We start from the raw sequence: 13,331 nt of genomic DNA, 5'->3' as shown, positions 1-13,331 counted from the left end.
AAGATGCATGTTGGCACATCACAGAGCATGCAAGTCATATTTCCACTTTAGTAGTCCGAGAAAATGTATCAGAAGTTTTCCTGTAAAATCACGCCAAGATACTGTCTCAATCATGACTTTTAATTACCCTCAGGTAAATCAATATTGTATATTTTGAAATAATGATTTCTAATTATCATTTTTTTAAATAAGTTTTTGTAATTTGTAATTATTCTAAATTATTGTACTATTGCCATTTTATTCATCTAAATCTGTGCACTTGTAATTATTTTGTATCCATTCATTAAAATATATGCTGTTTGATTTAAAGTGTAGTTTCTAGGAAACAAACTAGTTGCTACTGCCTGTGAGCTGGTGAACTTCGAACTATTGATAATCAATAACAACTAAGTAAAGGTCTATCTAAAATCCCATGCACATCCCCTCATCAGGAGTGTTTCACAAAAGTCAGTTACAGTTAATATAAATTTGATTCAGTGATCAGTATTTAGCAGTCTCTTGGGCCTCAGTAATGTAACTAATTAAAGAAACAGGCCTGTTATGTGTTATGTGTTAAAGATAACAATTAGATAACAATTATGCAGTTTTATCTATAAAGTGCCAAAGGTGGCACGTGAGCTGATTTTCAGTGGCACTCACACTGCCCAGGTCCTGGCCACCAGTCTGGGGGCCTCTGCATTTTAATTTAATTTTAAATGAAGCTTCTTAAACAGTTTAAAACCTTATTTATTTTAGATACAACAATAGTTTACTTATATATTATAGACTTAGAGAAAGAGACCTTCTAAAAACGTTAAAATGTATGACTGGCACATAAACCTTAAATTAGAGTGAATAAATGAAGACTTTGGCACATCACTTCTGAAAGGTTGCCGACCCCTGATCTATAAGATAAATGAAAATGAACAGATGTTCAAATTAGTGGTCAAATTATATAGTGACCACCAGATGGCACTGTTTTTCTTTTTTATAAACCAAACACAAAACACAGATAATGCTGATGTGCACTGATAATTTAGTTATTTTTCCAGCTAGATCAACCAGTTACTTGTGTTCAGGTACTTTTTTTGTTTTATTTTCTTACAAAAAGTTAGCAGTGTTTAAGTAGTAGGCAACAATATGATGCTTTGGCACGTTAGAGGTGCAAACCTATTGCTCAGAGGACAATCTTAGAAAAACAAATCTAGGTTCAGTCATTTGTAAATAAAGCTTGACAAATATTGTGCAAGCCTAACTTCAAAAAAATTTCTACTAAATGTATCACTAATTGTTTCATCAAAATTCTCACACTCTAGATAGACAGCCTTCCCATAGTTAAAAAACAAAATATTCACTTTTACATATTCAGCATATAGAGCGCTACTTATTTCAGAAACCCTTGTTGCCAAGTAAATTACAATAATACTGTGAAGGACAAGATAATTGTTAGAGAAAATCTTGCTTGCTTTTCCAGCTTTTTAATATACCTAGGCACTTTATCTCTGATCCATTTCAGTTACAGGGGAAATTCTGTCTTTTTTTAATCTACCTGCTCATGAAAACCAATGTGCTTTTGAGCTATCTACAAATTATATAAGTCACACTGGGGTCTTACAGATACCTTGGGATCTAATTTCCTCACCTATCTCAAGAATGAGCAATCAGTAAAGTTAATCAACACTTTATCTCCTATACGTAATATGGGTCCAATATCCTGACATTTGAACAGCAAGACTTGTAATTTCAGTTCCAAAAGAAACTAATATTGAAATCTCTTGACAGAGGCAGCCCTGTGGGGTGTAACCACAAATTACTGTGTGGTGAACTGGGCAGACCAGCTTGGAGAAGGGGACTTCTTTGCCCTCCCACTTACGGCAAAGAAAGTTGGGCCGAATCCTGCAAACAGCAGTGTAAATGCAAGTTACTGATCCTGCAAGGTGCTAGCAATTTGCTGGGAGGTGGGGGAGTTCCCTCACCATCCATACTCTACACTGGGACTTTAGGATGCCCAGCAGCTCACAGGAAGCATCCGTCTCAGGCCCTTATGGAAGGACACTGCAAGACTGTTGAAGTTAACAAAATCACACACGTGGCTCCAGTACCCTATTATATCAAGATTTAAAGGCCTGATTCAATGTTCATTGAAGCCAAAAGAAAGACTACCATTGATTTCAATGGACATTATATTAGGCCCTAACCACTCTCACTTGAAAGAGAAATGCATACTCAACAAATTAAAAAAACTTTCTTACTCATAAAAGGTCGTCCACCCAGTTTCATCACTCTTTGTTGCCAAGAGCCCACTATTTCCATTGTAAGTCATTAATCCAAGTTCCATGGTCTGAGTAGACACTACCTTGAGTCCACCATTCGTGCCGACAGCCAGTGTGACAATCTGATTGTCGGGCATCAGTAAATGGCGTGGCATTCCATTGTTATCCCGACGAATTTTTAAGGAGTTACCATTGCTATCGATCACCTCTGTGACATCGTTATCGGCGCTGTAGCTGAAATTATACAGATATTCTCCGGTAACAAGACTGAGGGTGTACTGGTGGATGCCATCGGCATTGAAGATGTATAGCTCCTGTTCTCCTGGAGAAGCTGCCTCGTATTGGTTCACAGAGTTAAGAACGGGTCTGTTTTTACTAACAGCCCTAATGCGGATATTTCCAAGGTCAGCTATGTAGATAGTGCCATCTGGTGCCACAGCTAAGGAGGATGGGGAGTTTAAGATGGCATCAGTGGCATAAGCATCATCCCCAGAATAGCAATTACAGTTGACGTCATTTTTGCAGTCACAGTCTGAAGCTGCCCCAGCTAGGAGGCAGATCTCTCCATTGGTGGTTACCTGGCGTAGTCGATTAATTTTTTTCTCATCTGTCTCACTGATATAAAGGACTCCTGTGTGTGAGATGGCAATTGCACTGGCTGACTCCAGCGCAGAGTGGATGGCCAATTTGCTAAGGGAGTAGTCTATCCCAGGAACCTGACAGTGCATGGGACGTCCAGCGATGATGCTAACCTGGTGGTTTTCCGTGATCCGTAAAATGACGTTGTTCTCCAGGACATAAAGTGAGTTATCCATGGGATTGACAGCAAGATCAGTTGGCCACTCCAGCCGCACCTATGAACCACACAATAATTCATTATTTTTGCATAACTCACACCAAAGAAGTAAATTGTTTTCAACACATAATTATATGTGAAACGGCAGCAAATTAGTCAATGGTTTAACAGAGTAAATCATGGAACTAAGTGCTCTACTTAATACTTGCATGTACAAATTAAAGCTACGGACAATGCTAACTTTGGTTAATTATGTATCTGTTGCAAAGGACTGAATGCTACATTACTGAAAGTCGACAGCAAGTACAAAAAAATAAAAGGCAATTATACAATAACTTCCATTCTCTCAAACTTATTTCTCTATAACTGTGTAAACAACTTGTATTAACCACTGCAAGAGGGTAGGTTCATTCTTTTTAGTAACTAATTATATAAGCTGTTATCCTGCCCTGCATAATGTCATCAATATCCTCTAAATCCTTTTTCAGAGGAGTCTAACATACTGTATTTTCTACAGAGAATGGCCAGGCAATTATCCAAAGTAAATAACCATCTGTTGTATGGCACATACAGAAAGAGGAAGTAAAACTCTACCTGGGTGACATCCATGCTGGAATCACAGCTTAGTGGTCGAACAGCAGTTAGGTCATTAGAGCCCAGCAGAGTTGATATAATTCCATTCTGATCAACTTTCCGAATCATAGTGGCATCAACAAAATACATGAGCCCATACTTATCCACTGCTATTCCTACAGGTTTGCAAAATAAGCAACAATCAGTGCTCTGGTCTCATGCTTTATTGATAAGTTTATTCCAAATATGGATGGTAACAAAGTGCTGCTTTTTTGTTCGTCCCTATTTTTTCAGGCCTTCAGCCCCTGATGCTGCAGTCCAGATCCTCAGGTAAATCAATGTACCTCTATTGAAGTCAATGGAACTATGCGGATTTATCCTGCGTTTTTTTAACAAGTCAACCTTAATCTTTAATCTCGTATTAACTTATTCATTTGACTTATTCTCTTTTTTGCCTCTGTATAAAGAAACTTTAAACTATTTTTTTTAAATAAAGATTTTTCTCCTTGATTCTTACATGAAACATTCAGATTTCATTTCTCCTGGAAGACTCTATGTGTAATTTGAGAACTTGTAGGTTTTGACCCCTGAGACATAATCAAAAATAACTGAGAATGGAAGTGGTTTTCACTCAGGATGTTTTAAAATTCTTTGAGCTCCGTTCCTGCCAACACTCAGGCCTGGTCTACAGTCAGAAATTAGGTTGGTATATCTACGTAACTTGGGGTGTAAAAAATCCACACCCATGAGCATCGCAGTTAAACCAACCTAAGCCCGCTGCAGACAGTGCTGGGTTGATGGGAGAACTCTCTCGTTAATGTAGCTAGCACCTTTCAGAGAGCTGGAGTAACTATGCTGATGGGAGCAGCCCTCTGACTGGCTTAGGAAACAGCTTCACTAATACACTGGGGGAGCGATAGCTCAGTGGCTTGAGCATTGGTCTACTAAACCCAGGGTTATGAGTTTAATCCTTGAGAGGGCCACTTAGGGACCTGGGGCAAAAATCTGTCTGGGGATTAGTCCTGCTTTGAGCAGGGGGTTGGACTAGATGACCTCCTGAGGTCCCTGCCAACCCTGAAATTCTATGAAATTAAGCACTACAGCAGTTCCAGTGTTTTAAATGTTGACAGGCTCTTACACATGTGCTTAACTTTACACATGCCAGTAGTCCCATTGCATTCACTCAGGCTACTCATGACAAATATAAGCAACTATGTAAGTGCTTGCAGAGTAAGAGCCTTTGTGGGGGCTTTTCTATTTGGTTTTAACAACACCTACTTAACACAAAGAATTGAAAGAAAAACTCTCTTTGCTAACAACTTGACAAACCCACCCTTTTAATTAGCAGGCTCCGAAGTCACTGATTTCAGTGCTCCAAGCAAAATAGTGAAGACAAGACTATATTCCTGATTATGTTTGAGATTAAAAAAATACTTAAAAATTCCCCAAAATCCTTTATGGCTCCTTACTACAAATTATAAAGAAGCTTAAAAAGATACAGATCCATTTTTTCCCATTTGTAGGAATAGGCTAATGAACATCAGAACAGAAAATAAGAAAAATACTACAGCAGGCATCCCTCCTCTTCCCCAAAAAGGACTGTGTTTCAAACAATGGTGTTTTCTCCTGTCTGCAAGTTTCCTTTTAGGAGGAAACCCTATTCAGTGAAATCTCCTTTTGCAGCAAACAGTGAAGGGGTAATAAAGTTTGCTTTAACTAAGGCATGATCATTTGCCAATCCGCTGTGATTAAAGCACAGAATAAAAATTACCAAGCAAGTAGTGATTTAATTACTAGATAATTATATCCAGATCCAGCCTAGCCTCAGACAATTGCTTTCTCCAGTCTCTTTTACTTCCTTTACCTCGAGGGCTCATTAGGGTTGCGTCCACTGCCTTCCCTCCATCTCCACATCTGGCTTCATCAAATGGCAGACACTGCTCTCCAGTCCCTGCCACCACTTCAGAGTTACCGGCCAGGTCTTTTGCACCAGTGAGGGTTTTAACTCGGTAAATTCGTCGGCTGTTGGTGTCTGATACATACAGTGAACCCGAAACGGGATCCACAGCCAGGTAGTATTTGTGGGCAGGATTGTTGCTTTAGGAGGGAAAAACAGAAAACAGAGATGGCTGAGCAATCTAAAAACATCCCAGACCTTTTGGCCACTTATCTGCCACTTAAAGAACTGGAAAGGACAGTTTGACATCTTAATATTCTGAGGGGTCTGAGTTACTTCCATTTCAGGACTTTGTTATACTTTCCTACTGAAACCCTTTATTTCCCACAGTGCTGATATATTACTGCTTCATTTGGGCACAATTCTTAGAAAAATACATCAGCTACAAACTCTACAAATGGCTTGGCTTGTGTGCAACCAAAGAGAAGGAAAAAAGGAATGAAAAACAGATAATGTGTCTGGGTTCTGATTACAGACTGGTCAGCATTTTCTGGAGAGTGTGGAGCTTGCCCCCCGTTCTTAAAATCACTTTCATGCAAAAGGCCCTTCCCTCCTCCCACTGTTATCCTTGTATGCTTGCCAGAAAGATGACTAGCCCCTGAGTTAGACGGATAAATCTAGCATTTAGTGTTCCTAAATGCTAAGTATCAATGGTTTCTTGCTCAGAACGATTAGTACTGAAAAAGTGAGACAATGGAAGTGCCTTGTTCATAGCTTGAAGCTCTAAATCCACCACCAACTGGGCTGAATTCTGCAGTGTTGAACCAATGTGCTGAGGAGAGACTTTTTTCCAGTGTGTACTATCACGACTTTTTATTATTCCTTTGCAGGGGCTGTTTCATAAAGCAAGTGTTAAATGTATTGAAGTAAACCAATAAAGAACATTAGATTCCTCATTCAGCACTTATATAATAAGCTGAGATGGGGAAAGATGCTGCTACATTCTACTTTGGAAGCGGGGAGTAGTTGGAGATACCTGATTGAGGCCAAATGTCTTTGGTTCATCTCTAACGATTGTCATCCTTGTACTTCCCTTGAAATCTCAGGAATGAGATCAAAGCACCAGCCTCTGAGTCATGAATACTCTGACACCAAATTCATGAGGTCTTACATAAGTAGAAAGTAGGTGCATAACAAATTTATCCTTAAACCAAGTTTGTTCTCATTTGTTCTTAAAATAGTATATGAAGTTAGCTGTGTAACTAAAATCAGAGAGAGCCCAAGTATTTGGCCTTTACCTGGGCTACTCTGCAGTGACTAGTCATGATTTGTTATAAAAATGGATGCTCAGATGTATTGCTACATCTCTAATGAAACTATAATTTTTGACAGTTTATCAAATTCTGGCACTATTTTAACAAACCATCTGCAAATTGTGAAATTTCAGTCAGTCATTAACACACATATCTAGAGCTGGAGCAGAGGAACAAGATGGACTCACTTTAATGTGTTTTAAAACAAGATCTCTATTATATTTACCAGTCTTGTGAGCCTATGGTGACCTTATTTAAGGTCAATGGAGATTTTAAAAGTGTGGAGGACAAATGAGGACAGCAAGAGAAAAGGCAGGTTACTTACCAGTAAATGGAGTCATTTGCCTCCAAAGATCCACACTCCTGGATTCAAATGGCAAAAGTGCACAACTCCAAGAGTGAGGATATGTCGAGGCAAGTTATGATGGAGAAAATAAGCCATTTCTTCATTAGACTTTCACTGGAAATACAGCCACTGGCACCTTCTGCAGATGGATTATCAGCAGTATACAGACAACTGTGCATATGTGAGGACAGCCAGATTTTGGGGAGTGAGGAGGGACAGAGAAAACACTCTCTATTGTAATCCTCCCTCTCTGCAACAGACTGACACTGCCTGTAATATGGCATGATTCTGAGTCAATAGCACATTCTGCACTTTGCTCAAAAACAGTAGATTCTGGAAAGGAGATTGATTTGGCTGAAATTAAATGGGAAGAGGTAATGCCATCTGCAGAAGACTCATAGGACCATAAAAATGAAGAGATGGAAGTACACTAGATAAACAGAAAATACTTAGTAGTTTTATCCCATGCAAGGATCTCAAAGCCCTTTACAAAGATTGGTAAGTACTGTTATACTCATTTCACAGAGGAGGAAACTGAGGCACAGAGCAACTAGGTGACTTGTGCAGTGAGATCAGTTGGGATTAGTACTCAGTATCTCAGTCCTTTGTCTTGTCTTCTACAGCATAATGCCTTCCCACCAGGTCATCTCATCACCTCCTCTCCCCTCCTCTTTTCTCACCAAAAAATATTTAACTGAATTTTCTATCTTTGCCTTGGATAAGTGCTGGGTTCAAGGAACAGCCCTTAAGATGTTGACTTTAGCTAACAGGACCTCTTAGCTTTCCAGCAGATAAAACATCCAGGCTTGTTAGTTAAAAAAAAAGTTTTAAATGTTGTTTTGATGCTTTCCCCTCTTTCATGCTATTAGACATGCTCTCCTTTAACACTGAAGAGCAGGTTCTGTCACCATACTCACTTTGAGTAGTACCTCACTCTGCAAGTAGGTACTACTGAAATCGAGGGGAAGTAAGGTATCAAGCACTGCAAGGTAGGGTGGCAGACTCTGGCCCATAGAGGGTGCCTTCTGGTCCTCTTCCTCTCTTTCTTATGCAGTTATCAATATATAAACTGAGCTCCCTGCCCCTCCCTGCTATCAGAATTCCATTCAGGCTATGATCATGATGCAGTGATCTCATTCAGAGCATTCATTATCATTTGTTTCAGCAACTCATTGGCACAGATGCAGACCTGTTATATATGTGTTTGCTCTCCATTGTGAGCCGAACAAGGGCAGAGAGGGTATGAGCCTATCCACCAAACTCAGCAGCAAGCTTACAAGATATGAGGGGCTTTTTTCTCCAAGTTTGATAATGGGGCAAATCAAATTTGGCAGATGGAAACTGATCTAAAATGATGCACGTTCATTACTCCCACAAAGAGCTAACGGTTTATTTTCTCAAATAGATACATGACATATATACTGTACTGGAGAAATAAAGAGTTCCCAAACTAGCATTTGACTGGTTAAGCAGCTTTGGCCTCTCCCTTTGCCATTAAAAAAATCCCTTTAATTCTTTATTAGATTTACACGAAGGCAGGGAGTGTATTCTTAGTTTAAAATGGTTTTTAATAAAATAATCAGTATTGCTTAGAGATACTCTACTACAAGGCCTCATCTCATAGTGCTTACTAGTGAACATAACACTTACTGCTATGAGGTCAATGAGACTCAGCCTGTCAAGAAGCAGTTTGCCTGGGAGTTGGCGTAGGCAGGAATGGGTCTTAACCTTGGTCTACACTGGGGGCGGGGGGATCGATCTAAGATACGCAACTTCAGCTACAAGAATAGCGTAGCTGAAGTCATCATATCTTAGATCGACTTACCTCGCATCCTCATGGCGTGGGGTCAACTGCTGCTGCTCCCCTGTCGACTCCGCTTCTGCCTCTTGGCAGTGGTGGAGTTCCGGCAGAGCAATCAGGGATTATGTATCGCATCTACACTAGACATGATAAATCAATCCCTGATAGCTTGAGCAATACCCACCAATCCGGCGGGTAGTGAAGACTTGCCCTTAAGAGTCTGATTCTCCACTCACTTACACAAGAGTAACTCCATCCACTTCACTTATGTCTTTGATTTAAATACTAAGAGAAGCTGCCATACACAAAGCTCTAAGCATCCTAACAATTGTTAGATTTACAGCTGCAACTAATAGCCACCCACCAGCACAAATAATCATAAAAATAATTAATTGACTCAGCCTCTTTCTTGATTTACTGCATTGCGAGAGGGGAATCACACCATTTGGCCCCGTATACTGGGCTCAGGAGAGATGGGGAACCATCAGACTATGGTCCCCAAGGGACCATACAGCATTTGGGGATTGCAGAGGTCTTCATATGCTGACCACTCTCCTTGTTTTACTCCTCTTCTCCTCTCCATTGGGGATTGTGAGGAAGAAGGCACAGGGGCTGGCTATGTCAGCTGTACAACTGCTGGGGACACCTGGCTAGTGAGTTTAGTGTTCATGTAGTATGAAAAGAGTTTTCCCTTTAATGCCTATGAACTAGAACTCTGTTCATGGCCTGGTCTACACTGCTGCTTAAGTCGCTGTAAATTACGTCACTCAGGGGTGTGAAAAAATCACCCTGGAGAGACGCAGCTTACACTGACCCAATGTGGTGTCTACTCTGCGCTATGTCAACGAGAGATGCTCTCCCTCTGATTTACCTTCTGCCTCTCGGGGAGGTGGAGTACTGAAGTTGCTGGGAAAGTGCTTTGCCATCGACTTATGGCTTCACCAGAACCACAAAATCAGGGTTTCTCAAACAGGGGTCGCCACTTGTGTACAGAAAGCCCCTGGCAAGCCGAGCCGATGTGTTTATCTTCCCCGTCTGTAGGTCTGGTTGATCGCGGCTCCCACTGGCTGTGGATCGCTGCTCCGGGCCAATGGGAGCTACTGGAAGTGGTGGCCAGTAAGTCCCTCAGCCTGCGCCACTTCCAGCAGCTCCCATTGGCCCGGAGCAGCAATCCGCGGCCAGTGGGAGCCGCGATCGGCTGGACTTGTGGACAGGGCAGGTAAATACACTGGCCCGGCCCACCAGGGGCTTTCCCTCCACAAGCGGCGACCCCTTTTGAGAAACCCTGCACTAAATCAATGCCACTGCATCGATCGCAGCAGCGCCAATTTTGCTTGCCAGTTTAAACGAGCCCTTAAGTAAAGGATTTTAAACTCCAATTAAACTAATTAATCAATTATATAACCAGACCACCACATTGTTAACAGTCAGTCAATAGAAAGAAAGAAAGAAAAAGAAAATCCAGAAAAAATAATTAATGAGTTGAAAATGAGTTTTTGACCCATTTCCAGTTCATTAGTGCCTTTGTGAACCCTGTCCAGCACTTTCAAAAGCTAGTTCTGTAGTTTGCCTCAACCGTTTAGACCAATTGCAGACTGCAGGGAGAAATGCTTATGTAAAAGTTAACTTTGGGTTCATTATACTTGCATTCCACTAGAAATTCCTAATTACTGTCAGAACTTATTTGGTTTCTTTTTGACTGCATTTCATAATTGCTAACGTTTATCATATTCATAACACACAATTAGCACATAAAAATGTTACTATATTTGGTACATGAAAAACATTATGTTACACAAGAAGCACAACACAAAAAGCAAACACAGTGAAGCAAACAAACTATCAAATTATATGGGAAAGAGCTTTTCATCTTACCTATGTTTAAACTCTTTATTTCTTTATAGAAAGGGAACAAAAGGAAAAAAAAGAACAAACAGTTAGCTGAAGAATAGATGGTAAAGCATACACAGCATTTTGTTTTTATTTTACAAAAGGACACAAGAGAGGAAATCTCTCTTCAGCTCTAGCCTTACGTTGGTTTCAGGATGAAGCTTGCCAGGGGGTGTTGTAATCACCAGATAGTTCCCTGCTATGATACCCTTCCTCAAGGCATATTTTGCAAGAAACTTTCTGAATCATTGAAATAATCAGTATGTGGAAAAATGTTCATCTTGTGTGCTGAGAGGGGAAGAAGGTGGCGGCTTACCACATGGAACAGTGGGCTTAGCGGAGAGGTGTGGTTAATATACAGTGAAACCGGCACTAGGATCACTTCTAACAGTTGAAAGCAAACACTTTAAACTACCAAAAAGAAGTTTCCAAAAGGATTTTTTTTTTAATCTTTAGACCAATTTCTATTAAGCAACACATTTTTCCCCTTTGGTCCCTGTGGTAGTTGCTTAAAGCAGGTTTGACTGTAAATGCAGCCACTGATCAAGAAACTCTCTAAGCTGATCAAAGTAATTCTTTGGTTACTGCTATTTGATAACAAAGCAATAAGAGACTGAACGATGTGAACTGTGTTGTATCAATTGATGCCTAGTGTGCTGTCTAGGCACAAGGCCAAAAGGCAAGTGCCCATATTCCCAGATGTGAATTAATATATTTTTTGCGCCTAGTGTGTGTTATTGTGTTTATACAATTTTGTTTAAAAATACACACTGAGTGGAATACCAATGATGTGTGTAACTCCTGAGCTGCAGATCTTACAGCACAGTTGGAAGCTTGGAACTTTGCAAGGTTCACTCAGTAAATTGTGCCATGTAACAGTCCTGGCTCAAACTTCTTATTAGCCAGTGATATCAGTTGATGTCTTGCGGTAATTTTATACTGCCTAGTGAAAGTGAAATATGCATGATTCTGTTCTTGTGTACAATTTTACACTGGTGTAACTCCACTGACTTCCATGGACTTACTCATTGTGATTTGCACTGCATATGTAAGACCAGATCGGTGTTCGTTATCTGCCGCAAATGAAGGAATATTTTGGTATTAATTATGGAAACATTAGAAGCTTTAATAAAATTGCAAATATGCCAGTTTGGGATTCTGGTCCTGTTCATACCTCGGGGACCAATTCTTCAAACCCCTACTCATGTTAGTCCTACAGATTTTAATGGGACCACTCTTCTGAGCGAGGATGTTTTCTATGAGTAACATTTTCAGGACTGGACCCAGATTCCTTTCTGAGAACACAGAGTTAAACTAACACATGTAAGTCCAAAGACTGTATCAAACCTGTTGTAGATTTTCAACAGTACCCAACATGAAATAGCTTCATTGTTCATTGCTGGTAGTTGTTACAGAAGCCAAGAAAACTATGCTATGGAAAACTAACTAATAAAAGACAAGGGAAGCCAAATAGAAGCATAAAGAAAGGATAAGCACCCTGACCTTTGCTGATGTGCTTTCTTACTTTTTTGCCTTAGTCTAAAGAGGCTGAGATTGATACTTGTTCACCTGCACAGCCAGAAGGGAAGAGTGATCAAGCAAATCCTCTTGTAAAAGTGACCTGATTTTCAATGATGCTGATGTGATATGGAAATAAATGTCTGACATTAGGTACCTCAGTTTGAAAATGTTGCCCTTTACTTATAAACATTATAGAGTCATAGAAATGTAGGGCTGGAAGGGACCTCAAGAAGTCATCAAGTCCAGTCTCCTGCGCTGAGGCAGAACAAAATAAACCCAAACCATCCCTGACAGGTGTTCGTCCAACCTATTCTTAAATACTTCCAAAGCTGGGGATTTCACAACATTGTTTGGAAGCTGATTACTTCTTTTCCTACCTTCAGTGGACATGAAGAATAATTGATCACCACCCTCTTTATGACAGCTCTTAAAGACTGTTATCACATCCCCCATCGGTCTTCTTTTATCAAGTTTAAACATGCCCAGTTTTTTTAACCTTTTCTCATAGGTCAGGTTTTCTAAAGCTATTATCATTTTTGTTGCTCTTCTCTGGACATGCTCCAATTTCTCCACATCTTTCCTAAAGTGTGGTGCCCAGAATTGGACACAGTACTCCAGCTGAGGCCTCATCAGTGCTGAGTAGAACAGGACAGTTACCTCTTGTGTCTTATATACAACACTCCTGTTTCTACACCTCAGAACAATATTAGCCTGTTTCTCAGTTGCATCACATTGCTGATTTATATTCAATTTATGTTGCTCTATAATCCCTAAATCCTTTTCAGCAGTACTACCACCTAGCCAGTTATTCCCTATTTTGTAGTTGTGCATTTTGATTTTTTCCTAAGTGAAGTATTTTGCACTTAGCTTTATTGAATTTTATTTTGTTGATTTCAGACCAATTCTCCAATTTGTCAAGGTCCTTTTGAATTCTCATTCAGT

The 13,331-nt window shown here is 40.1% G+C and overlaps 1 protein-coding gene across 5 annotated transcripts in view; it reads right to left on the bottom strand.

Moving 5' to 3' along the window:
* The window catches only part of TENM2 (teneurin transmembrane protein 2), a 1,578,682-nt gene that overhangs the window by 25,513 nt on the left and 1,539,838 nt on the right, over positions 1–13,331 (bottom strand). For all 5 annotated transcript variants that reach the window (XM_030572355.1, XM_030572352.1, XM_030572354.1 and 2 more), the window contains 4 exons: positions 10,854–10,874; positions 5,486–5,718; positions 3,643–3,797; positions 2,232–3,106 (listed from right to left, as the gene is read on the bottom strand). In XM_030572355.1, coding sequence (XP_030428215.1) covers positions 2,232–3,106; positions 3,643–3,797; positions 5,486–5,718; positions 10,854–10,874 — 1,284 coding nt within the window. The remainder of the gene's footprint in view (positions 1–2,231; positions 3,107–3,642; positions 3,798–5,485; positions 5,719–10,853; positions 10,875–13,331) is intronic.

This window comes from Gopherus evgoodei, chromosome 8 (assembly GCF_007399415.2).
Source record: "Gopherus evgoodei ecotype Sinaloan lineage chromosome 8, rGopEvg1_v1.p, whole genome shotgun sequence".
NCBI lineage: Eukaryota > Metazoa > Chordata > Testudines > Testudinidae > Gopherus > Gopherus evgoodei.
Note: the sequence above shows the minus strand (reverse complement) of the source record. Positions and strands in the feature narration are given on the sequence as shown.